Source organism: Epargyreus clarus, unplaced genomic scaffold (assembly GCF_041222505.1).
Source record: "Epargyreus clarus isolate Ecla_fem2 unplaced genomic scaffold, WU_Ecla_fem_2.2 ptg000015l, whole genome shotgun sequence".
Classification (NCBI taxonomy): Eukaryota; Metazoa; Arthropoda; class Insecta; order Lepidoptera; family Hesperiidae; genus Epargyreus; species Epargyreus clarus.
The window spans coordinates 1,771,298-1,798,718 of record NW_027332223.1 but is presented as its reverse complement, the minus strand read 5'-3'; the positions used below and the strand labels follow the sequence as shown (position 1 = coordinate 1,798,718).

Here is a 27,421-nt window from a genome sequence, read left to right as displayed (position 1 = left end):
GCCATAGCTCATCACGCCGGTCAAGTACGGATCAGTAGACTTTGGAAATAAGACTAAATTCTTATATGAGAGTTTTCGTAAACGCCTATTAAAAGTAAATAGCAAACATAATTTAATAAGAAATGGAATCGCAGATGAGTGATTATTTATTGAAATATTGTTTGAAATACTTAGGAACAAATATTGTAAAAAAAATGGAGAATTCCGTACCACCAAGTTTTCGGTGTTTTTTGTATTATTTTTAGTATTAGATATCACAGCAGTTTAAAAGTAAATGCATTGTGCAATCAAATGCAAAAAATATTATTATTAAAAAAATATTATTTAAAGTGTTATTTTCAAGATTATTTTATTTTCAGTATTTCTCGTTATAGCTGTTATCGTTATACATACTCCGGAATATATCAAGTGACAATCTATTACTAAAAACTAATTAAGTATAACGGAATTTATTTTTTAAGATTAATTTTATTCAGTTACATAATCAATAATATATACCAGGACGTAAAATAGTGAAGTTACCTTAAAAATATATTTTTTTTATCTTATCAAACAATATTGTAATATGTAACATGAGCTACGAAATTTCAATAGCTCACGCATCGGCCCATTAGCTCAGTTGGTTAGAGCGTCGTGCTAATAACGCGAAGGTCGCGGGTTCGATCCCCTCATGGGCCAATTATTTTTTGTTATTTTAAACTGAATAATATTTTCGTCGAATAAACGTTTTATGTGTCATCATGATTTTTTCTTAAAAAGTAATATTTTTATAACACCGATATGCGCATACGCATAATAAAAGTTCAGATTTGGGCACTAACGTCACACATAAATAGTTTATTATTGAATTAACAATCTTTCACTTTTACCTACATTTTACTTAGGCATTATAATTACCTACTTACTTTATTTATCTATACTAATATTATAAAGAGGAAAACTTTGTTTGATTGTTTGATTGTAATGAATAGGCTTAAAAACTACTGGACCTATTTTAAAAAATCTTTCACCATTCGAAAGCTACATTATCCACGAGTAACATAGGCTATATTTTATATGAAATATATTTGATAAATAGATTTTGAGGCAGTACAAAGTTTGCCGGGTCAGCTAGTAATATATATTTCTGTTTATTTCATATCATATGCTACTCGTATGTACCTTTCCTTTCAATTTAATAACATGACTCAAAAAAGCATAAGGCTAACGGTAAAAATCTCAAGAAATACCTATATCTATATCTGCATGTTGGTACGGCCTGTGTGTTAAATAAGATACCGCATGCGGATTCCGTAAGCGTTTTTGTACCTTACGCTTCAATATATTTGGGTCACCCACATTGCTCTTAGAGTTTCTTGGGTAAAAATCCTGTTTAAATGGATGCGGCCATATCTTCAATTCAGCTGCACAGACAGGTACACAATCAATTTGAAACTTGGCACGTTTAAATTCTATCAATATTGGGTACCTTTTCATGGCTCTTTTTGAATTGAAATCCGGGCATTTTATTTTATTCGATTGTATATTAAGATTTATATTTATTTTTGTCTTAGGTAAATGGAGAGCGCAACCCTGATGAGGTGTACAAGGACTTCCGGGCTGCCGTGCTGCAGATCTTGGGTCCTTTGGAAGACCAGACCATGAATGGAGTCAACGCGGTCGGCGTCGGCGCAAGCGGTGAGACATTTTGAACTACAACAAACTTTTTTAATTACCTGCGATTAGTGATGAATCCTTTTTTATGCTTATATATTTAGGTAAGTTTTTAAATCTTGGAAACAATTTTTTTAAATTTTGGAAATATCTGAACTGATAAGGTCTTCAAGTTTCAGTAGTGTGTTTTCAGCGGTTCTGGCTCAGGGCATCCCCTCCCCGTTTCCCCGCCGCCGGGTCACCCGCCATTTTTGCTAACTTAGGGGGCCATGTCGAATAAAAAAAAGTTTGGTGTCAAATTGCGGGTTTCCGGACACGCCCGTCCCATTGCACGAATCCGTTTTTTGTTATCTCGCCTCATTGAGATAAAAAGTAGGCATTTCGAAAAGTGAATCCTGCACCAGGATGTAAAATACATAGCATACAAGTACCTACATATACGCACTACCGAACGTATCATGTACATAGCTGCTCCTGAGGAAGTTAAAACGCTTCATGTATGTTCTTGTCCATTTTACACTAGCGTGTCTACGGTGTATCATAAAAGCCCGTTATTCTCAGTTAAATCTTATTTCGGGCAAGAAAAAAATTGAACTTTCGAACGGATCTGAAAATTAATTGACCGATTTACCTACAAATATGACCGCCTAGTGCAACGGCGAAGAGAAATAACATTAATGTTTTTAAACAGGTATACCGGGTGAGATAGTAGGCGTGGAGCCAGCGCCCGCAAGGCATGTGGAACCAGACCAGGACCTGAGGAGTGAGGACATCGAGGTGGAGAATGTGGACCCACTCCCCGCGCCGGTCACTGTGGCGCCGGTGCCAATACCAATAAAACAACATAAGCTGGCGAACGGGCACGCCGAAAGAATGGTTAGCCCGAAGGTAGGTTAAGTATTTTAGAGTTTGCTTTTTAGTTCTTTGGTTTGTTTTCTGTTCATTCGTTCGAACCATTATACGTTCGTACTTTCGTCTGCACGTTCGTTTGTTTGTATGCTTATTTGTTGTTTGTTTGATCCGTGTGCTTCCTTAAATTAGCTATCCGGATCTCGTAGTAATCTACTAAGGTTTTAGGCAATAGTATGTAAATAATACACAGCAACGTCTGCCTGGAAAATTATGCACCTTCTGCGGTAACAAACTTGCACAATTATAAGCGGTGACAGTAACAGAAGTCACTTTTTAGAGATCATCCTCAAATTTTATAGATATACTTATTAGTAGTTGAGTGCTTCTTACATTTCAATAGATACAAAAAAATACTTAAATTTGGTAGTCGTGGAGTTAAAAAATCATTCATAGGGCCTTCATTAAGTTTAAAAATTAGTATTTCTTATTTAAAAAAAATATGGCCCATGAGGGGATCGAACCCGCGACCTTCGCGTTATTAGCACGACGCTCTAACCAACTGAGCTAATGGGCCGATAAAGAAACTATTGTATTTTCTCAACAATTATTAAGTACGTACATATATCAATTTTCTATTCACATATTTTCTATGTACATATATTCAATTTCTTGTGTGCTTTGAAAGAGAAATATTCTAAAAGTCGTTTTTGTGGTTAGCCTGATGCACTCATTTGGAAGGTGTAACTTTATGTTAAGCGTCCCTATTTACTTAGCTGTAAGGGATCCTGTTATATTTGAAATTCATTACATACGTCCAAGAAATGTTAATCATGGACATTTTTTGATTGTGCTTAATAGTTCGCTAATTTTCATTATTGTAAACCTATTACTGTGCTACTGGGCACGGGTCTCCTCTCAGAATGATTAAGATCATTGTCTACCATACTGGTCAAGTTCGTATTGGTAGACTTAACATACCATGAGAATTTCTTTTTTAAGATGTCTCAGATATGCAGGTTTCCTCAAGATGTTTTCCTTCATCATTAAAGCTGATTGATGGTTTTGATTTTGTAATATAAATAAGAAATTAATTAATAAGTGAAACGAACACAAACATAGTCTATTTTTAACCGACTTCCCAATGGAAGAGAGGTTACCTATTCGTCGCGTATATATATATTTTTTAACAGTGATATTAAGTCAGAGAAAAATAATTATCATAGTCATGGAGACCCGTACCACACTTTCAAGCATACCAAGTAATAATTTTCGAAAATCAAAAGTGTGTCCCTAGTGTTATAACCCGGACCCTCGGTGTATCGGGCTTTATATTCATATTAATTGTCTTTCACAGCTTATAAAAAGAAATGTATAGTAACGGGTGATACATTTCAATAGCTCAGGCATCGGCCCATTAGCTCAGTTGGTTAGAGCGTCGTGCTAATAACGCGAAGGTCGCGGGTTCGATCCCCTCATGGGCCAATTCTTTTTACATAAACATATTCATATTTTCAAAACTTAATCTACCACCCTTATTATTTTACCTTATTAGTCATGAGACTATTGCTGTCTAACACATTGTGCATATTAGTTACGATTTTAAATTTTCGCGTACTTAAAAGCTTTTATTAAATTGAAGTAGAAAAAGAGCATGTAGTGATCCCCATATAAAATGATCAATCCTGCCCTTAAATATTTGTAATCAACTCCGAATAGGAAAGAAATTTCACCTATGGTCAACCACAAATACTTTATTAAGTTGACGTACTAGACTAACGTACTGGAAAATTGAGTTGATGTACTAGACAAGTTGGAATGTCTTATATAAGAAAGAGAGATCCTTATCTATAGAGACTAAATTTGAATGTCTCGTATAAGGGAAGACCCTTATCACTCTTCAATGCAGAATACAGCAGTGCACAACAAAACGCTATTATTATGCAAACATAGATGTGACTGTTGAAAGCGCTGTTGAAGTTTCAATAGTTCACGCATCGGCCCATTAGCTCAGTTGGTTGAACGTCGTGCTAATAACGCGAAGGTCGCGGGTTCGATCCCCTCATGGGCCACTTTTTATTGAAAAAACAATAGGCATATAACGAAAACATAACGAGTTTTAATTTACAAGTTCACGTATAAATAATTCGCGAATTTAAACACTAGCGGTCACCCATCCAACTTCCGTTCGCGGCCTACGTTGCTTAATTTTGGAGATCGGTTTCGCTGTACAAATGCCATGAAGTTGCAAATTTAACCCTTATCTATGCCTGTCTATAATGTTAACCCCTTTCTATGTCTATTGTACAACAATTTGTTTCATTAGTCATGAAACGGCACAAATACCACAATATAAACGAGTATAATTTCCTAAACGTATTTTTCGTCACAAAAAGCTTAATCTATTTTCGTCCTTTGTTGGCAATTTCTTAAGATTGGGGCGTTTATCAAAAGAAAATTCGAACGCGAGGTCGACTATTTTTAGTGTTTGTCACTATATATAAATTGGATATGTTATGATCTTATTTTTACTATTTTTCGTACTGTCTTTTCGTGTTATCTTTTACTTCTTTGTACGATACGAATACACTAAAATCATATTCTGTCTGGTTGCGCGAACCATTAGATTGACTGTTGGGAGTTTAAAGTAACTTCACATATTCTCATACAATCTAAAATGGTATTTTAGATAAATATATAATAAAATATTTTAAGGTTTCCTTCGACCATTCATTTTCTAGCATGTAACACTGCTGTCCGTAGGCAGACATAGAAACCATTACAGGGTCACATACAAATACATAATATGTACATAAAGGAAATACACTCACATAGTTATACACAAGTATAGTTATACACAAGTATAACAACATTTCGACAGTTTACACATCGGCCCATTAGCTCAGTTGGTTAGAGCGTCGTGCTAATAACGCGAAGGTCGCGGGTTCGATCCCCTCATGGGCCATGATTTTTTATTATGATGTTCCAGTTTTCGTTTGTTTTTTTTTTTAATTCCTCAGTGGTAGAACCCTTTGTAGTTTGACTCCAACGGCACCACCGCCACACCTATTTTTACCTTATAACAGCAGTGTTAATCACTGATAAAGTGTAGTTTGATGGGTGCGGTAAGGTAGACCCACTTTTCCGAGGCGTTCCAGCTTAGTCCTCAGAGGTAGCGCATCTGTGGCTCACTTCAGGTAGGAATCTAATCCTATCTGAGGTTAATTACAGATGTCTATGGGCGGCAGTAGCCACTTACCATCAGGTGGACTGCATGTTCGTCTGCTACTCCTATATTATAAAAATATACATTAGAAGTAGAGGGTTAACTGAATCCAATATTTCAATTTAAATAGCCAAAGATGCGGGTAATAGTCGAAAGAGGTCGCGTCTACCTTGACCCAGGGTTTTATTTACTTTACCCCTCGACAACCAATAATAATGCGTAATGAACAGCTGTCTACCTGAAGGCGACCACCTAACCCAAAATCAAATGATTTTGGTTTTATAAAAAAACGACAGGACATTAATGGTTTTTGCCTTTATGTAACGTTTATTTGAATTAGGTCGGTTTGTTAACAAGATATAAGTACTATCAACAAAGACTATTTTGTGTATTGAAATTCTGATTAATTTAATGACATTTTTTACAACAACAATGACAAATTTTATAACAAATATATAGCAAACAAGCATGTCATGCAGTCTATCTGGGTCCATCGGGATCGACCGGGATCGTATCAACAACAAATAAAATGTTGCCTTAAGTCGGCAACAGATATGTTGCTACTAAGGACTAAGCCGGTATGCGTCGTTTAAAGTTTAAACGTCCCTCTCTTACCACACCCTTCAATCTAGAACACAGCAGCTTTTAACATTGCTGTTAGTAGGCCGATGTAAAAACCATTACAAGGGTGACATACAAATACATAATATGTACTTGAAATACACGCACATATATACATAGTTATATACAAGTACAAAATTTCGATATATTACATATCGGCCCATTAGCTCAGTTGGTTAGAGCGTCGTGCTAATAACGCGAAGGTCGCGGGTTCGATCCCCTCATGGGCCATGATTTTTTACCAAAATCTACGATATTAGTATGTTCCAGTTTTAATTTTTCTTTTTTTCGATTCCTTCATGTATAACAAACAAACCTAGATATTAAAGCTATGCATTTAGTCACACCATATATTTAACTAACAGATAAAATTCGAATACAGAAGCTCTACATTGTTGCTTGAAGGAGTTTGGAAGAGTTATTTTTAATTTAATACATATATTATAATACATTTTTATATAATAAATCATAAATACTCGTGCTTAAGCATATGAAAATAGTTTAACACACATGAAACAAAAACATATACTAATACAAGTACTTACTTAGTGTAAAGTAGAGTTGCGTTTATGCAAATTGCAAAAATGTGCATTTCTCGTGACTGAACCACTTAAATAATAATTCATTTCAGTATTCCTAAATAGGTTCATAAATGATTGTGATCAACCACAAAAAATATCATGTACCTTTATTTAAAACAACATCGGTAAAAATACGATAATTGTTATCGGTGTCCCTTCATGTTCCACTGCGGGGATACCACCGTCATTCTTATTTTTGACTTATAACACTTACTTTAATATAAAACAGCCAATCGCCATTTTTTTCAATTCCAAAAGCAAAGAATACCATAAGACTACCCCATACTAATTGTTTTTTATATGATCTTTTACAGCCAGAAGTAATAAGGGTTCGTGGTGTTGCGACCACGCCGCCCACGCTATGGGTTGTGGGCGGTCCCGGCAGCAACAAGGCCACGCTGTGCCAGCGAGCGGTCGCCCAGAGACAAGGCTGGACACACTTTAGGTTAGTTAAAGATAGTAAAAATATAAATAAGAAAGTAATGGTATGTCCATTACATAGACTTATATCTAAAAAACAAATATAGGTCTGTGGTCCATTACTTGGTTAGTTAAGGCTTAAGTATAAAATAATTTATAAACGGCACTATCCGTTAGTGTAATAATATTTGGTATATTTCATTGTAGCATGAACTCGTTTGGTTATTGGGTTGGAAATAAGATTTTTTTTTTTAAATATGATTAAGTTACTTAGTATACAAATTTATATTTTATTTAATCAAAATGGGCTCTGCACGTATTTTGATTTTCTTTTATATTCTGGGCGTAAGAGCCACATTATATTTCTAAGATATTCGATACACTTATGACCTAAAGTGATGGATACGAGGATAATTGAGCAAATACGCATCAACAATATCTTACAGTTACTTCCGTACTTATCTTTTTGTACCTGCACATAGTTTTATAAAAGGAAACAGTATAGTTCGCTCCTTGAGCTGAATGGAACTGAAAAATTGAAATCCAGCCTGTCTCAGGACGGGTCGGAGTGACGCAGTATAGAAGAACTATGTCAAGCAATAACCTTTCAAATGCTGATGTAAGGATGGGTTACTTATTTCATCCGTCCGCTATTTACAGTCTCGGGCAACGTCTTCGAGCCCTCGCGGATGCAGGCGGCACAGTGGCGTCGGACGGTGCGCTGGCCCGCCAGGCGGTGAGCGGCGGCGAGCTGGTGACGCCCGAACTGGCCGCCCGCCTCGTGCGGGGTGCGGTGGGGGATGCGGCCCGCAGCGGACACGGGCTGGTCCTGGACGGGTATCCGCGAGACTTGGAGCAGATGCGCAAATACGAGCAGGAGGTGGGTTTACTTATTGAATGGTGGTAGGAATAATAGTATGGAGGGAAGGGTACCACCGCTACACTATTATTAACCAAAAAGCTGGCGGCGCGCCTCGTGTGGAAAGCTGTAGCGGATGCGGCACGTTGCGAACGCGGCCTCGTGCTGGATGGCTATTCGAAGGATTTGGAGCAGATGAGGAAATATAAGCAGGCTGGAAATACAAGTTGGCGGCGCGCCTCATACGCAATGCGGGGGGGGGGGGATGCGGCCTGCAGTAGACGTGGCCTCGTGCTAGACGGGTATCCGACGGATTTGGAGCAGATGCGGAAAGACGAGCAGGAGGTGGGTATCTTTATTGTGAAGGGGTAGGAACAATATGATGCGGGAGGTACCACTGGGAGCTGGCGGCAATTAACAGGATAGGAAAATATGGTGGTGTTATTAATCGGCGAGCTGACGGCCCGCCGGAATCATATTAGTTCTACCACCTTTAGCTCATCTGCTAATTCCAAATATATTATAAAAATGATATTGATCCTTTTCAGTTCAACGTCTACCCCCGAATGGTCCTTCTGGACTGCTCCAAGCTACAACTGGGTCGCGGCAGACGGGACGACTCTGTAGCGGCGTTCAGACGACGCTTGGAGGTGTTCAGGGAACTCAGCCTGCCCATGCTGAAGAGCCTTGACCAGGACCATCGGCTTGTCATTGTAAGTTGTATTTGTTTGTGTTCTTGTCACGTGCATATACTATAACTTTTTATTATTACCACTACTGCTTACAGAAGTACTAAAGTAGTAGCTAGTCGCACGGCTCTTTCTACTATAGTACTCGCACTTGAGGAAGGTACCCATTGTAGTTCGACTCCGGTGACACTACGTCACACCTATTTCTGTCTACTAACAGCATTTTTAAGCGCTGCTGTGTTTTGCTTTGAAAAGTGTGGTAGGGGAGACAGACTTTTCCGAGGCGTTCCAACTTAGTCCTCAGGAGTAGCGGCGCATCTGTGGCCGACCTCAGGTAGGAATGTCTCACCTACTCGCATATTATATAAAAAAAACAACCTACTACTCGCACAACCTCTCCCTTACTACCACCGCTATTACAAAACTCCCTATTTATTATTATACCACCATTGCTGCCACTACCACTATCACCACTACCACCGCTATTATTATCACTTCCATGGTTACTCCTACTACTACTTCTACCCCTTCTGTCACTTCAACCCCTAATCATTTCAAACTCATTACCACCAAGTACTTTTTATCATATATCGGCCTTTGATTTTTTCAAGGTGGATGGCGACACAGACTCAGCTGATGTGCAAGCAGAGTTCACGAGGGTCCTGCTGGAGGAGATGGAGAAAGCAGAGGCTATCGCCGCAATGCCGCAACCACCGGACATACGACCTGTTAAATCTAACACCCAGAATTTAACACATTTACCTAACTCAGGTTTGTATTATTAAAATTAAAATATTGGAACATTTTTTAATATCATTGATTTCTTAGGCCTTCATTGTACTTTAAACTAATTGAAAATCTTTGCACAAATTTGCATTTCTTCGAAAACGTCATTAAACATTTTAAAATATAGTTTTATATTTATATTTGTAAATATTGAACTTATAGTCAAGTATACATTTGTACTGATAAATTTTCGACGTGTTTGAACTCAAATTGTCGTAGCCTTGCTTTTTCCTTGGCAATACAAGATATTGTTAATGGAATTGATAATGTAGAAGTAGCAAACGACCATCTATCAATTGATGGTAAGCGTCTACTGCCGATAGCATTCAATTTAACCCCTGATAAGATTATAAAATAACATTTCTGTCTGATGTCTATCACAAATATTTTGCTACTGTACTAACTTGAAAAGGCTCGAAAAATTGTTTCCTTTAAGCCAGAATACAGCTGGCTCTTAACACTGTTGTTGTAATGCAGAAATAGGTGTGGCGGTGGTGCCGCGCCGCCGGAGTCATATCTCAAAGGGTTCTACCACCTTACAACAAGCCTATAAAAAGTCATGTGATGTTTATTTTGTTTTGATGTTATGTTTCTTACAGACACAGCGATGCAGCACTTCGCGCACGCGATGTCCCGCATGGGCGGTGCGCTCGCTAACGGCGGCACCGGGAACGGCGCGCTGCACAACGGGAACATCGGGAACGGGTTCATCGGGATGACCAACAATAAGGTGACCATTTGCTTTTATCTGGAGGGACGGTGGCATAGTACTAATGTGCATCAAATGGAATAGTATTTTGGTAATTGCTTTCAACGGAATGCCCAGCAATAAGGTGACGATTTTTTAAGTGGAGACAGTAGATAGTTCGCTCTACTAAGGCGCTCCATCGAATGGAATAGTATTTTGGAGAATGCTTTCAACGGAATGCCCAACAATAAGGTGGGGATTTTTTTGAGTGAAGATAGTAGATAGTTCGCATAGAACAAATGGGTTCCTTCTTATGTATTTTGGAGGATGCTACCGACTTTTCCCAGTTGTGGCGAATGATCCGTGCCGAGTGTTGTGGCGAATGTGCCCCACGTACATAAAAAGTTAAAACTACCCTCATAGTAATGAGCGGGCTCATCATATATATTATGTGAGCAACACAACGAAACGCGGCTCTTGTATATGTATATCTGTAATCTACTACTAAGTTAAAGATTCGATGGATGACCGCTAGTAGCTAAATTACTTACGCCATTCCATACATTGTAAAACGCACAAAAATGCGTATTACAAGCTTGTCACACTCACTTCACATTTTTTTAAACTATTATATAAATAAAATAAACGTAAAACAAACGTAAAAAAAAAAATAAATAAACGTTCCCTCATTTGAGCCCAATAATCTACTGTTAATACTAAAATTCCAGGTAAAACCGCTAATGAACAATGGACCACGGATCCCTACGATCTCCCAGATGACACACGATGACGTGAGGCGACTATACGAGCAGAGTTCCGGCGACATCACTATGAATACCCACATTTAGCACATAGTATAAGATTATCAAACATATTGAACATCGTTAAAATATTTAAATATTGAACATAGTTAAACGTCTTTGAACATAGTTCTATGTCTTTGAACAAAGTTAGAAATTTTTGAACATAGATAAATAAATTTGAACGTAGATAAACATCCTCGAACATAATTAAACGTCTCTGAACATAGTTAAACGTCTTTCAACATAGTTAAAACATATTTGAGCATAGTTAAACATCTTATGTGATCATAGTTAAACAATATTTAAAAGTTTGGAAAATCCAAAAGTGCACGACTCATAATGCTCATTTAATTATGAAATATAAAAAAAAAAAAAAAAACTTAAGTCGTTCAAAATTAATTGCCGAAAAAACAGCTGAAGTAGGAAGAAGGTACTGCACAAACGCCCCTGGTGGAATAAATGTACATAATATCTATAGATATACAGTCTTGTAGTTTTCGTTTTTTATTAATTGCAATTAAACGACACTGAATTAATTAATCATTCGCATTCAGTGACCTACAATCGTCGATTAGAATTTAAAAAAAAAAATTAACTCAAATGATGGATTTTTTCACAAGTTACAGTGTTTTCAGGTTTCACACATGACGGACAGGAAAATTTTTTGACCTATTTTGGTGTTTTTTTCCAATTCTATTGCAGTAAATCAATTTTTAAAAAGTATGGAATTAATCTCCATTAAATTATCTCGACAATAGTATGCAAAATATCTTGATTCCGTGAACTATCAAGGCTATAATAATAAAAATAGCCGCCAAAATGAAGCCAAAAAAATTTTTCGATCGTAAAGCACTCTCTGATGCTTCGCATCATGAGTCGTGCAATTTTGACAAAGTTAAACGTCTGGATCACTAAGGAACATATTGAAACGTTTTTAAAAACTGAACATTGAACTTACACTCGGTACATTATTTTACCAGAATTTTCAGAGAGTTATCATCTAAAAGAGTAAAAGATCATCCACCATCTATCAAAAAATGTTTTGTCTCACCATCAATCATGCCAAAACGTAGTAAAATATTGGCTACTTTGGCCGTCATAGCACTACAACACGAACATAGTGCAAGTACAAACTGTAAGCGTAATTCTAAGTTAGATTTATTATATCTAAGCTAGGGAACAAAAATTAAGTTTATAAATTTATATACAGGATGTTAATTTGATCAAAAAATCGCCTACAAAAGTGAAAACTGTCATTTATTTTGTTGATTTATGAATGTTAATTTTTTTTCATGGTTAAGGAGTGATAAAGTTAGATCTCCCACTCTAAAACTCAGTTTAGAAATAGGGTAAGGTTTAAATAAGTCTTAGAGATAGCCTATAGAAATATGTTGAGCACAAAAGTGAAGCAAAGGCTTTTATATATTTTCAAATTTTAATTTTTCTTCCTTTTCTTTCATTCTTTATTTTTTTTTTTTCAAGATTATCACATTATCTAAACACACGTATAGAGTTAGGAAGTTAAGAACCAATATAGTTTTTTGAAGTCTTTAGGACATCCTGTATATTTATATGAACTTAATAAGTATAATATCTAGTCATTATTAATAATTTTAGTTAAATATGTAAAAGACACTACGAATATAATATTAGATGAGTAGTTAAATGTAAGGACATGAAAAAAATAAGTGCCGAAATACTTCGATTTTAATAATGCTGTAGAACTAAATTGTACTTAGAAATGAATGTGAACATTACGAAGTGAACTTCACATTTTTTGAATTTGATACGGAAGGAAATAGTGTAGTGTATGGGAATCTCAAAATTGTAATATAGTAAGTATATTTTGTAGGTTTTTAAATATATTATTACTATGTATTAAATACAAAGTTAAAGAATTTAAAATATTCAAAATTTAAAAACCACTAATACAGTATGTATAGATTAGATAGGGAAACAAAACTTGGGCGCGAAAAAATTACTTAATTTTCGACATGAGTCTATGTTCTTTATAACTAAGCAACGATGAGGCTTGTACGTTTTTATAGAGATTTTCAGAGTTCTTAAAGTAAAACCACTATATTTTTTCAAAAACGTAGTTAATCTATGATTTCAGCAAAATTAAGGCAAAAAGTATTTATTGGTTTGAGGACCATGGCATAGGTTTCAAAGTTAAGAAATACTACATTCAAAAGCTAAATGAATAAGTAATATGTATAATCAGTTGTATGTACATTTAAATCCTTATCATTAATTGTAGGTCTCGATAAAAAGCCCGTATTATTTCAACAGGCGACTTTCGGGGATGAATTGCCCGTAGAGAAGTCCTAATAAAAACGCACATTTATACAAGAAGTGCCTTAGGTGCACACACATATTTTTGAGATAACATAATTATGTAGGCATGTAAGTTGCTAATGTAACATAATAAATAATTAATATTTATTTAAATAATCAGAAATTTGACAAACAATAATGTGGAAAAAATTGTACTGGCATTGAATTTATTAAATTATGTTTTAAAGGAGTATCAAGTTGTCTCAAAGTATCAAAAAACTTATTAAAGGACAATGCCCATGAAAGTATGGACCGCCGTCCAGAGTTGCATCAGATTGAAACTTGTTGTGGACGATGTATAATTAACCAAGTACTACCACCAATAATATTTTCTTAGATCAGCACCCGGGTTCTGAAGTTATTTACCGAAATGTTACATAACCTCAAAATCGAAAATATCCGACAATAGATTGATGGTCCGTTTTAACTGATAGTAGGTACCTATAATGTAGTTCGATTAACATATTCCATTTACTTTTAAAGGTAGTAGGTCAAAAAACCTAAAATAATCCTAAAAACCTAAAATAATCAATTCCGAGTATAAAATACCGCCATTTAATTTTTTAAGAACAACAAATCAACATTTCGTCTGATTATATCTTAAATGGAATCCCCTCTTCAAAGAAACTATAGACAAAGTATGTAAAAAAATCAAAAAATAATTCTAATATTACTTTCATTTTGACGCATGAGAAAAATCATTAGTCAAAACACTAATAGATCTTATTGAATTCCGAGTATAAAATACCGCCATCTTAATTTTTAAGAATAACAGTCAACATTCGTCTTATTTAATCTTAAATGGAATCCCCTGTTCAAAGAAACTATTCTGATCGACAAATTATGTAAAAAAATCAAAAAATCATTTTAATATTACTTTCATTTTGACGCATGAGAAAAATCAGTACCAAGAATGGGCATTCTCCTTTAATACAACTCTTACCTACAATAATTTGATTATCTGGCTCGGAGGACCAAATTAATCCGGTTGCGAGGACCATATTGTATGAAGTCATTATTAATGTTAAGTGTTATTTCTAGTCAAATATGTAATATTACACTTAGAAGTTAAGAATCACAGCAACAGATGCCAATTTAGAGTAGAGTAATAGAAGTAGATGTAAAGATACTTAAGATTATTTTTCACAAAATAAAGCACCAATTTAAAGTAGCATTTTTAATACTTTAATGTAATAATTAGAGGAGATTTGTAGGGAAAGATCTTTAAACGTTGATGGATATTAAATAATACAAAATATCTGTGGAAATAGTAGCTACTGGGTACTTAATAAGTTCGCAATATTAACTTAATACCTATTTATTATACCTATTTATTAAGTTATTTCTTCTTTATCAATGTATCTTAAATTATATTTCACTGCTTAGATTATATAGTTTCACTTGGAATACCTTTTACGTAGTGGAATTTTGTTTTTATTATTTATTTTGGTAACATTTTATGTGTACCATATTTTTGACCTAAGGATATAATTCTAGTTTAAGGATGCAATTGTTTTACCAATAAAAGTGATTTTAGCATCAACAATTATTTGTTAACTAAAGTTATAACTTATAAGTTTGAAAACATAAGTACGTAATAAGTTCGGAATAATATACAACACATGAATAATATACAAAAATACTTATATAAGTATCAGTATGAAAAAAGATTAAGTTCTTTTGGAAAGTCAAGTGTAGATTACGTAATATGAAAATAGGACATAAATAGAAGATTATCCCAAAAGTTTAAAGTATGGGTGTGGCGCGTACCTAAATAAATCGTCATTTTTAAATAGCATGAACAATTTGAAGGAACAAAGAATAATGTCGTTACAATCGATTATTTATGAAATTTAAATATTTAAATTTAGGTATATGATTCCATTTATAAGTATTATCTATTTAATGGAACACTTTTATTTTATCCTATATATAAGAATTTTGGTCATAATAATATTCTGTTAATAATTTCAAATCTCAAATTTTACTATTGTTAATTACATCAGAACTAGAAGACGGATGAATATCTAGAAGAAAAGCATTAAGTTATAATAAAATTGTGTTTGTAAGTAGTTATTGTTTATATTTTCGAAATAAAAGCACTTTTATACAGAATGTCTCTTTAATTTGTTTGCGTACTGTCAGTTAGGTACAACGACTATACTAGAAATCATAAAAAAAATTAACAACTTTTTTCGCCGACAATAAATTTAAACAATGAAAATCGTTGGCAACATAGACCTTTTTTAGTCTACCAAACCCAAATTAGTCAGTGTGATCTTAATCCTTCTTAGTCTGAAAGAAGACGAGTGCCTAGCAGTGGTACTCATAATTGTCAATTTATCAATCTTTTAACTACGGAATAAGAAAAACTATCAACAACCTAATTAAAAACAATAATTAAAATTATTAACAACGTAACACAAAATGTATTAACATGTTACATATGTTACAAAATGACATAAGTATTTAATGAAGCTACCGTAAACCTACTTACCTTTAGTATAAAATATTATTTAACCTTCAAGTTAAAACGCAGTCGCGCAATACCTTCCGTTGCGCTGCGCCAAACGCCAAAATATTGGCAGACCTACTGCCGCCACCGCCGCAGTCAAACCAACTGCAACCCAAGCTGCGATCGAAACTTTACTAATATTATATTTATTAGACTCACGTTACACCTTCGGTATAAAAAGTAAATTTCTTACAGCACTTTTTTTAAAAGAAATACAATGTTGTGTAAAATTTGTTCTATTCAGAACTAATCTTCGAATGTTACGGAAATAAACATAATTAAGTTTGAAGCTTCGTTATTAACACATTCATAATTTATTATATTAATAGAATAAAGAAGCACGAAAAATTCATTATGTTACATAAATTATTTCTTTTCTAAAATAACAAATCAAATCATGGCGCCGCAAAACCGTCAAATTTCCCGCCAATCGCCTGGCGTTTCCTCTTTCCCGCGCTGTCATCGCGCGCCCTGCGTCGCTTGGCACAGTTTCCACGCCCTTGACCGCGTGGTGATTGCGCTGAAACGCTGAGCGCTTTCAGCGCTTGATCACGTACTCTTGCTCATATGGTGTAACAATCTTACCACAATGTTATTGTGAGAAATCTATGAAAATAAAACACTGAATAGAATTCTAAATTATTTCTCGCGTAAATAAATATATTTCGATAGTATTGTTTTTGAAACTGTAGGAAATGACCTAGAAAGCAAAAAATGTGTCTCCATACAGAATTACTCAATTCATTGACTGAGAGTTACCACATGCAGATACGCAACTACTCGGTTATCGACTCATGTCGAATTGCTTAATAAATTAGTCAACTTAAAAACTGCTTGCTTGCTTCTCAATAATTGCTTTTTGTTTGTGTTTTATTTTAGTCATTTTTGGTTGGTTTGCGATAAAGATGTTATATTAACTTAAGTACTATGCTTAAGTATATATTATCTTATTATTCAGTTAAACTTAACTGATATTTTTTTAAGATTTAGTCAAGATTTTTTGGATCACCATGAAAAAAGTCCATTCAATATTATTCCCATAGTATTTTCTTAGTAAAATAGCGCATTTTCACGTTCGATGCAGCGCGATTCTGCGCTGAAACTAATCAAGCCCGCAGTTGGCCCGCAGAGCTCGCGACGTGCAGTGGTTGTGTTCCAATTTCAAACCTTGAACCGTTCCCGCTTGATTTTAAATCAAAATGGTAAGTCACCAATAAATGAGACTATTTTTTTTTACAAAAACACAAGTTTATAGTATTATTATTTTTTCTTTTTGAAATCCAGCAATGCGATTGTGTAACGGAGTCGAACGTGTTTGTTATTTTTCGAAAGATTCGGCCTGTTACGTCATTGGGATGGTAATAATAGACTGTCTATTTATCTATGATTGCGCGCGAAATACGAGCTTTTCTTCCATTATAAGTTGGTTAGATAACTTAAGCATTAAAAGCTTTGTTTCTCGTTATTTAATCCACTGTTTCTTAGACTGTGTATTGATTTGAAAGGGGTGAAATTCTTACCTTCGTGAATGCGGTATTTACATAAGCCAAAAATGTGAAATATGAAGAGTGTTAATAAGCTTTCTAAAATAATATACATAGATACTCATTTTCACACAAAAGTTTGAGTATCTGTTGATTCAAGTAACATTAGACGATTTTGTATCAATTGTAAAATTTATGGATTTTAAAATTTAAGAATCGTCTATTATATTTGTACAAAAAGACAATCTTTTAAATAAACACTAATTAAAATAAATGGGAATCTCTGAAATCTGGTAAAATAAAGTAATTGATAATGAAAAGTTTATTTAAAATTGCATAAAGTATCTTCTTTATTAATTTCGTGAGTACAAAAATCTTCAATATAAAAAAAGTTCAATAATCAAAGGATATCATTCCATTTAAAAGCTCTATAGAAAGCTTATTTTCGTAGCAAAAATAGTCTGCACCGTTTCTTGAAACAAAGATTAATTAAGTGAGCACTGAAAAATACTTTTCTAATGGACGCCGGAATTTACTGTCTGTAGGCACAATACATTACAAAAAGACTAATAAAAGATGTACCTAGTTCTATAGCATTCCATAGACACGACTGAATAATGCAATTAAGAAAATTAAAAAAAAAACAATCGTTAAATTGTTTATGAATTTAAAAACAAAATTTAATGAAATCCAAATTAAATTTTGTATTGTTATTATAAATAATGAATTTTGCTTTTACTTATATCAATTTTAAATTTGATACTGCAGCGGCTACCGATAAGCCGGACGAATCTGATAAACAATCGAATATGGTGCACAGATAACTAAAATTTATTATATTGTACGCATGTTTAACTTATTTCAATGAAGATTGTTATCGAAAATGGCATTTTCGTTTACGTCTCGTTCACTCTCTATATTGTACGAATGAAAAAGGTAAATCGCTATTTTGGATTAAATACTTTATTTAAGACAATGTCAAATGTGATATTCTTGCTTGCATTGAATTACATTACGAAGAGCGCTGCCTCCCGCAACATGTTTAGACCATAAATCCCCATCTTTAAAGTTAATGTCGAGAGCGCTCGGAAGTTAGATGAATACCACTAGTGACTAAACTTCAAGCACGTTTCACGTTTCGGAGGGTACTTTAAGTCCATCAGTCCGTGAGTCACGTGTTATCCTTGGATAACAATCGTAAAATCTCGGAACAACTTATAACAGCCGACACTATGTTCATTAACCCACAAGTTCTTTCTTCAACCCGCATTGAAGCAGGGTGCTGGAGTACGTTCCAAGCTCGTCTTGGTTTAGTTGTGAGGATATCTATACCTGTTTCCAGTAATAGGAATTGAAATATATGCAGCTTTACCCTTGCTTCCCTTAAAATTGAGGGCATATTGTAACCTTATGCAAAACAATGCATCTTCTAGCGGACATTAAAACAACCTGCAAACCTTGTAACTTCTCTTTATTTTTATTAGTTCCGGTCACGCTCGGCTGATGCTACAAGCTGATAAGAAATGGCATAATTATTATGCTAATAGACTCACTTTGTTTTAAATCGATTTCGAGCTCCAGTTATAAAAATATTATTAAGGGATGCGAGGGATAACTACGTGCACCCCCGGGTTTTCTATTTTTACGCATAAACCCCTGATAGGCATATTTTTGGAAACAGAGTCACCCACGTTCTTCGTAAATTCGTATTACGTACACACATTGTTTTTTATTGTTTGTATATAATAAGAATTCTTTTATCCTAAAAAAACGACAATCATTTTATAATTTGCAAAAAAATGTACCTCAAATTACGTCAATAAATGTAAATCCCCTTCGGTATGCTAATGTTCATTGTATTTTTCTTAAACATTTATTATTATTTCTATCATCATTTTTTTATTATTCTCGAATTATTTAAATGGAATGTAAGATTTCTTACATAGTAAATTCATTCTTCTGCTAGGGTTGGAAGAGTTCCAAATTATATCTTTCAGGAATCACATATATCGTGAACATATCCCGCACCCTGCTATAAGAAAATGATAGAAAATATAAAGTGCATATTGTTTTATATAAGTTAATGAAATGTCACATAAATAGTGTCGGTAATCCGCTATAATAATAAAGGTCGTGTATACAGGGTGAATTTTTCAAATAGGTCTTCAGGGCCAAATCCGAAACTATAAAGATAAGCGAAAAATGCTGAAAGAAGTTACGAGGCCGATTTTGATAAAAACTAAAACTACATCATTCGTTTTTTTTAATATCTTTTTCCCTAGCCGGAAATCGAAGGAGTTCAGTTTGAACACAAAAAAATACTCCCTCTATATTATTCCACTATCTGATAGGGTCGCTTATAAATATCAAATTCACCCTGTATATGGTAAGACCTCTAGATATGGTGTAAATATGGCAGACCTCTAGATAGCTTGCATTTATTAATTTCATTTGATTCTAGAAAGCCTGTTCAGTTTCTGAATGCTTCTGTCGAACATCTCTTTCATGTTTCCTTTTTAACCGCCTTCAAAAAATAAGGTTCTATTACAAATTAAACTTTCAATATGTCCTAACCTAACCTAACTTTCTTCTTAATCGTACTATTAACAGATCCTGAAGACCGTTATTCAATATACAGGATGAGATCAGTTTCCGTACGTGAGATATATAACTACATAAAAAACTATACAGCTCCTACTGCACTTAATGACAAGGCAAATGCGTCTTCATAAAACCTGAACATAGTGGATACATTTGGCATGTTTACCAAACAGCTGAATGTGTGGGTTTGATGACGTGCATCGCAATAACGATATTTTCTCCAAAAACATCCAGTTGCTCCCAAGAACGTTTCGGGAGTACCGTGCCCGTCTGCCAATTGGCATCGCGTCGAACCAATGTCGCTATCGAGAAGATAAACACTTTTACAAAAAAAGTTTATAGTAAATTCAGTTACTATTTAACTATTTCTTGTTATTTTTGAAAATAAAAATGTTCAGGAGAATTTTATGAGTCTGTAAATAATGCATACAATATTTAACACCCCATTTAGTTATATATTGATCTCCTTATTAGAAATGTACTTTCACGTCGCTATTATGAATTTCGTTTCATTTTCAAACACGTGACTACATCATCGTCAATATAATTCTGTTGAATTAACAAAAAATGGCTTTTGATGTACAAAAGCTTCAAATTTGATTTTACAATTCTGCTTTTAAGCTCCAATTCTCGAGACAAAAATAAACAACCATTAAACTTTCTTCTCATGGCAGCGACTGTTTACGTATATTCCCGGAATTATTCTCTCAATCTGGCCTTCAGTTGCTCTCAGTCGTTTAGTGCGGGTAAATGAAATCCCACTTCGAAGACGGCTCGGCGAAGTGTGCTTGTGTTTACGTGTTGGTGCTGGTGTGCGCTGCTGGTTTGGAGTTCAGTGAGAAACTCTGGACAGCTTACTTTAAGGTAACGCGGAAAAATCCCACTTACATTTTTACTTTAAATTGTCGCAATAATTTTAATGTAGAAAGAAAATCGAAAATTGGGTGAGAAAATCTAAATTTAAGGAGAAGACTCTAATCTCAACTTGGCAACCTAGATTATGTTTTTTATATTTCATATCTAGAGAAGAAACCAGTGTTCAGAGGGGTAGATATTGCTTTTTTTGGGTTGAGTCATAAAATGGTTAAAGTCATGGCGTAGTTAATGTAATAGCCTAAATAAATTTAAAATTGTACTAAATTTCATTTCTAAGGTTAAAAAATTGGCCCAATAATAAAAATACTAAAGTTGCTTAGCGTGGGTGGCATGAAAAAACAAATCATCGTGAACGACTGACATTTATTGATATATACCTACCTCCACTTTAAAACTTGGGATTTTGATTGCCATTATAAAGGTTTTAAAAAGTATCCAAGCTTTAAAGTCGCGTTGTAGGCCCATACTAGCATGATTATATTGAAAGTTAAAATTTGTTATAGGTAGGTATAGTTACCACCCCCCAACAAAGCTACCTTTTAAATCTTTTAAGTAAAAGTCAGTAAAAGTAATCAATAAATACCTGCCATCTTTATTTGAAAGGAAAAAGTCGCAGTGATAGTAAGTAACCTTGTCAAACTCCCTATAACGACCCCTATAATTCTGCAATTACCATACAATTTTACCGCCAGTCATGAAAAAAATCAATAGCTATCCGATACAAGCCATGAAAATACACGGAATGCACATAGTGACCTACATTCTAGCAATTAACTATAACGCCTCGCGTGATGCCAACGGCGATATATTATGCAGCGGAGACAGAATTATACGACGCGGCAGTGTTATTGCTATTGTTTGGATTAATTATGTAATTATTAATAATGAAATGTTTGACAGTTTTAGTTTAAGGGATAAATTTCTCACAATCACACCTTTTTGTGCCTTTTAACAGCTGTGTAATGCTGCTGTGTTCTGGTTGGTATAGGTGTAAGAAAGTAAAGACTTGACGTGACATTTCAAATAAGCCTCCAATTAATCAGGACTCCAATAATATTCGGACAGCAATTTAGAGATGTCTGAATTTAAGATAAAAGCTTTTTGCCAATTTCAAATCATTTACCTTTGCATTTTTTATTAACACCGACTAATTTTGGACAGCTATATAAAAGCCGTCAGCTATATAAAAGCTTACAGATCAGTGTGACAAATGAACGGATTTTGATTTTTTATGTAAAAACAACTGAAAACAATGACTACTATATAGTAGCGAAAAATCCTATGGACTACTGACAATATAGTTACCCGCAAATAATATGCTTGAAAATAGAAAATGGCTGACGATGCTCCACAATAAAAAAAATATTTAATAAAGATGTGACATCTGTCACTCAACTGTCAATGAAACCTCATTAAAATAATGAACTATTGCGGACCGATGATGATGCGTGAAAATTAATTTTCATATTCGACCTTCACTAACATCGTGCTAACATTGTACGCTTGTCTGTCAGTTTTAACAAACCACGGTCACTGTCATTGTGGTCGCTGAAAATAGATCTGCCTCGACATAATAAGAGGCAAGATCGCGGCGATTCTATTTTAAATTATTATATTATATTACTCATATGTAATGAGTTCTGAAAACGTATGAAGAGTTCTTGAAATCGGATTAGAAAAACATAATTTAATTTCATTATCTATTATGTATTATCAAAATAAATAAAGCGAATACTGGCATTTTGAGAAATCTAATTAATTTCCTTTTAATTTTTATTGACTTCCAAGATGTCAAAAACATATTGCAACAGAAGTTTCAACGAAATATATTTATTATTAATATTACAACTCAAATTATTGTTATTAAAACGTAATTTATTATTATTAAAACTTAAATTTATTTATTGTAACGAGTTGCTTTATTTAATCACTGAATCATCGTAAAAGGAGGGATTTTAAGTAATGGAAGAAAGGCTCTGTCAACCGTGCAAAGAAGCTATCATAGACAAACATCCGGCTTGTCCACTGCAGTGCAATTCGCCGAAATGTAAGGCTTTTAAAGGAAGGGTAAGAACGCCTTATTTTTTTTGGCTCCAAACCCGCATATGTTTTATTTCTACCCACGACTTTTTTACTTGCCTAGTTCCTACACGCGGGAGAGGCATAACTCAAATTCCAGATTTTCGCCTTACCAGATAGTGTGGCTTCGATACGAGTTGTTGGTGAATTGATGGACAATCCTAGATATTTACAAACCTCAAAAACTTCAAGAACACTAAACGGCTGTCTAAATACAAAAAACCTGGACCATAACATGCCTTCGGATTTTTTTTACTTATTGACTTAGTCGATGATAAGTGATAGCCACATTATCTTACCCACACCTCATTAAATGATTTTTTATTGCATTAGAAGTTGGTTAAACATACCTAGGAACTGCAGGCCTTCTCAAATTGTGGAGAGGCCCGTGTCCAACAGTGGCATATACAAATGGTTGCAACCTATACATAGGTATAAGCTGTAGTAACTGCTCAACATCAAAAGGATATCGATTTAGTTATATAAATAAGGTGTATCAACTTAATATTTGTTTCCATCCGACTCTAGGCCCCAATCGACACGAGCAAGAAGCCTATCGTCTGGGTGCTGGGCGGTCCTGGGTCCGGCAAGGGCACGCAATGCGAGAAGATCATCGCCAAGTACGGGTTCACTCACCTCTCCACCGGCGACTTGCTTCGCGCGGAGGTGAAGAGCGGCTCCGACAGAGCCAAGGAGCTCACAGCCATCATGGAAAGGGGTAAGTTTCATATCATCATCATTATCATCGTCTATAATTGAACTCTCCCCCACTGGCAACTTGTCTCGCTGACTTCTGAAATGAGGAGAGTTAATAGCAGGAACAAGATGCAAGATCCACCATGAAAAAAGGTTGTGAAGAAATGTAGATCTGTAAAAGCTAAGATGTTCACAACCACATGTTTTGTAGACTTTAATATTTGTTTGTTATTGTCGATTTACTTCCATCAGTGACCCTTTCCACTTGGTGGAGAAAAGTAGCTCCCACTGTGACAAAATGCTCCTGATAAATATTGAATAGGGAACATAAAAGAAGCCCTTAAAAGAAACATTGAAAACACTCAAAGCTACGGAATTTACCATAATTTAAAGATCTACCAAATCTCCACTTAATAAATATTATTCTTGACTGTAGTAAAGACATAAAAATAAAAATCTAGAAATTATTTAATCATTGTATGTCGTGATTATTTTATTGCGTTAATAGATTGCAATCAACATTGATTGTATTGTAAGAATACATATCGACTAATATTATCATTGATAGGCTTAGCAGCTTGCGTGTTTATGATAATAATCATTTAGCTGACAATCATAAAACAATCGTAAAATAATATGGTAGCAACCAAACATTTATTTACGTCCTTTACGTTTTACGTCGTATATTTACGTCTTTTACGTTTATTGTTTTACGTCCCGGGTTTCAATGGATTGATGACTCGTTATTAAACAATAGGTTATGTCTCTTGAGTTTTATGAACAGAATTATTAATTAAGTTCATATCTACGTCAGTGACCGTTTAATCTATTACGTACTAAGACGATTTGGTCCGTTATGCTGAGTACCAGGTTTGATTTTCGTCAAAGAGATATAAAGTATATTGAGGAATCGATACAAATGTTACTCTTCATCTAGTTGTAAGTATAGCTGGTATCTACGATGTCCTACGTCCCTTAACATAAGGAGGTGTTATGAGTGAAGAGTATCTTGCACATTTTCCATTTTCTATGATTTTTTATTTTACTTAACTCATACGTTGAACATTAATAAATATGTATTTTGTTATTAATAATAAAAAATATAGGGGTATTATTATCATACATTTTCAGCAAATGTCTAATCAACCATTCATCTTACCGTCATTAAACAGTTACGGTTTGTCCCTCCCCAAATATAGGACGAATATTTCAGAGTTTACGCACTGCTGATGGATGAATAAGCGAAAAGGAATACTTTCCGTGACCTTTTTTTCCAAAAAACTTTCAAGGCCCCTACATTAAGATTTCATGAAATATTCACTGTAACTTTTCAGCGTATCAAAACTTAAGCTAATTGTATAAAATGTGAAATTTAAGGGTCAGTTTTACTGGTAAATATTTAAAACTATTCGCGCTTTAAAGCAAAAGGGTTTTGGAAAGCTTTCTCGAATTGAGAGTTCTGACAAACAGTTGTGAGTGGCCGATTTCCTATCCTATTTAATGTTGTTTTACATTAGGTGGATTTCCCCACTATGTCAATTACTAATAATAGAATCTCCTACTAATTCCAGGTGAGCTGGTACCAAACGAAATAGTCCTGGACCTGCTGAAGGAGGCGATGTTGGCGCGCGCAGACGAGGCCAAGGGCTTCCTCATTGACGGCTACCCCCGCGAAAAGTCTCAAGGCATCGCCTTCGAGAAGAACATCGCGCCTGTTACTGTAAGTACATGTGCAAATGATAGAAAGCTTCGTGGTTTCACTATGGCAGCATCATTGCCTCTCTGATGCATCGCCTTATCGCACTTCTGCCCTATAACAACAGGATTAAACGCTGCTGTATTGTTCATTAAATAGGTTTGGTAAGGCAGACACACACAATGTTCCAACTTACTCCCTAAGTAAATAAAGCATCGCATTCGGGCCCTGTGTCAGGTCTAATCTTATTTAAAGTTGATACCAAATTACAAGAAAGACAATCACTTTAACACTTTTAGTCTCAGACCCGTTCATGAATCTTGTACTTCTAAAGATTCAGTCCAAACATTTATATTTCGAAAATTCCATCCCCTTTACTTACATTCCCAGAGTAATAACATATCGAAACCCATATTTCCAGAGATATCACCATGAAACTTGAATTCCCAGGTGATAATCTACTTCGAGGCGTCATCAGAGACGCTGACGAAGCGGCTGCTGGGCCGCGCGGCCAGCTCGGGCCGGGCGGACGACAACGAGGAGACCATCAAGCTGCGGCTCAAGACCTTCCTCGACAACAACGACCTGGTGCTCGCGCAGTACCCCAGCAAGCTTAAGAGGGTAGGTGGCAAATATGTTGATGATGGTGAAATTAATCGAATCCTATTTATGAAGGTAGATGAGTAATAAAAATGTGTTGAAATGGTCGAAATTAGCGAATCCTGCTTAAGAGGGTAGGTGGGATATGTGTTGATGGGTTAAAGTAAGCGAATCTTACATATGTGGGTAGTTGACAAATGTGTAGGGTACAAATGTGTGGATAATGGTTGAACTTATCGACTTCTACTTGAGAGAGTAGGTGGAAGATGTGTTGATGATGGTGAAAGTAAGTGAATTTTCCTTAAGAGGGTAGATTTGAAATATCAAAGCCAAACAGACTTCTAACACAATACATATTTCTTTTAAATATAGACGTACGTCTATTTTTATGTACCTAAGCCACGCTGCATATTATTTTAGTCCTAACAATCGGTGTGCACTACTCAACACCTATTATATGAAACACTACTAATTAAAAAACTGTTTTTGTTGTTAAAAAACTTTTTTCATAACATATTTTTATGGTTTCGTTTAATTCACTATGTCACTTTCTCACCGTAGGAAAAGATCAATTTATAAGTTTCCATAGCCTTGAAACTTCCGTATCAAGGTAATAGTTATTACCACAATAGGTCGTACATAAACTAACCTAAAAAATGCAGAAGTTTCAGTCAAGGAACTCGGGCTTGTGGATTTTCTCACAATTATTTCCATTTGCGTTAAAGCAAATAATAAATATAATGTCTGTCATCAAATTTTGGAACTCTCAGAATTTTATACCACATACTAGCTGACCGGTGAACGTTGTGTTGCCATATAAATAAAAAAATGTTAAGGGTGAACAACCCTTATCACATTGTAGCCGATTCTCACACTTACTGAATATGCATATAAAATCTGGTGAAAATCGGTAAAGCCGTTTCGGAGGAGTACGGTAACTAACATTGTGACACGAGAATTTTATTTATATATAAGATAACGATTTTTGGTTGCAGATAAACGCTGAACAAACGGTGGACGTGATCTTCGGAGAAGTGCAGGCCATCCTCGACCCACTTGTGGCCTAAGACCATCTCAATCTCTCTGTACATACTGTAACTTACTTTATCAACTGTTGATTAAATTATATTTTTATTCTGTTACTTATTGTGCTTGTTTTAATATCCTGATTTCATAATGGTGTAAAAGTAATCTGATGGTAAGAGCCAGTTATAATGTATTAGAATAAGTAAAATGTCTTTTGACAATTTTTTGTAATCAAATCTCAACGCTCATATAACCAATTGAATGGGAGCATGATATTCGGCAACTTGTCAAAAGATGGTGCCAGTAGTAATACAGAATCACGCTATAGAAGTTTTC

At 34.8% G+C, this 27,421-nt stretch overlaps 2 protein-coding genes and 6 non-coding genes across 10 annotated transcripts in view; 7 read left to right on the top strand and 1 right to left on the bottom strand.

Moving 5' to 3' along the window:
- The window catches only part of LOC140748229 (adenylate kinase isoenzyme 5), a 31,018-nt gene extending 19,626 nt beyond the window's left edge, over positions 1-11,392 (top strand). Inside the window, exons 6-13 of the mRNA XM_073080995.1 lie at positions 1,554-1,677; positions 2,345-2,541; positions 7,245-7,375; positions 8,011-8,230; positions 8,758-8,922; positions 9,510-9,669; positions 10,284-10,414; positions 11,101-11,392. Coding sequence (XP_072937096.1) covers positions 1,554-1,677; positions 2,345-2,541; positions 7,245-7,375; positions 8,011-8,230; positions 8,758-8,922; positions 9,510-9,669; positions 10,284-10,414; positions 11,101-11,220 — 1,248 coding nt within the window. The 3' untranslated portion in view covers positions 11,221-11,392. The remainder of the gene's footprint in view (positions 1-1,553; positions 1,678-2,344; positions 2,542-7,244; positions 7,376-8,010; positions 8,231-8,757; positions 8,923-9,509; positions 9,670-10,283; positions 10,415-11,100) is intronic.
- Positions 605-678, top strand: TRNAI-AAU (transfer RNA isoleucine (anticodon AAU)). The gene has a single exon. It is a non-coding gene; the product is annotated as a tRNA-Ile (tRNA).
- Positions 3,006-3,079, bottom strand: TRNAI-AAU (transfer RNA isoleucine (anticodon AAU)). The gene has a single exon. It is a non-coding gene; the product is annotated as a tRNA-Ile (tRNA).
- Positions 3,914-3,987, top strand: TRNAI-AAU (transfer RNA isoleucine (anticodon AAU)). The gene has a single exon. It is a non-coding gene; the product is annotated as a tRNA-Ile (tRNA).
- On the top strand, positions 4,502-4,574 carry TRNAI-AAU (transfer RNA isoleucine (anticodon AAU)). Its single transcript has one exon. It is a non-coding gene; the product is annotated as a tRNA-Ile (tRNA).
- TRNAI-AAU (transfer RNA isoleucine (anticodon AAU)) lies at positions 5,394-5,467 on the top strand. The gene has a single exon. It is a non-coding gene; the product is annotated as a tRNA-Ile (tRNA).
- On the top strand, positions 6,507-6,580 carry TRNAI-AAU (transfer RNA isoleucine (anticodon AAU)). The gene has a single exon. It is a non-coding gene; the product is annotated as a tRNA-Ile (tRNA).
- A 5,714-nt stretch (positions 11,393-17,106) lies between the features above and the next one.
- On the top strand, positions 17,107-27,206 carry Ak1 (Adenylate kinase 1). Of its 3 annotated transcripts, none has more exons than XM_073081198.1 (5): positions 17,107-17,229; positions 23,596-23,785; positions 25,335-25,483; positions 25,910-26,080; positions 27,055-27,206. In XM_073081198.1, the coding sequence occupies exons 1-5, from the start codon at positions 17,227-17,229 to the stop codon at positions 27,124-27,126; spliced, it is 585 nt and encodes a 194-aa protein (XP_072937299.1). In that variant the 5' UTR covers positions 17,107-17,226; the 3' UTR covers positions 27,127-27,206. The 3 variants fall into 3 exon arrangements, with proteins under 3 accessions (XP_072937299.1, XP_072937297.1, XP_072937298.1); XM_073081196.1 differs by lacking the exon at positions 17,107-17,229 and adding an exon at positions 20,724-20,976; XM_073081197.1 differs by lacking the exon at positions 17,107-17,229 and adding an exon at positions 22,772-23,055.
- The last annotated feature ends 215 nt before the right edge of the window (positions 27,207-27,421 follow it).

Bases quoted from the DNA above. Each gene is read 5' to 3' on its own strand.
- Ak1 (XM_073081196.1), top strand. From the start codon at position 20,863: ATGAAATCCCACTTCGAAGACGGCTCGGCGAAGTGTGCTTGTGTTTAC. The intron at 20,977-23,595 runs GTAACGCGGAAA...ATCCGACTCTAG, and splicing joins TCTGGACAGCTTACTTTAAG to GCCCCAATCGACACGAGCAA. The intron at 23,786-25,334 runs GTAAGTTTCATA...TACTAATTCCAG, and splicing joins CACAGCCATCATGGAAAGGG to GTGAGCTGGTACCAAACGAA.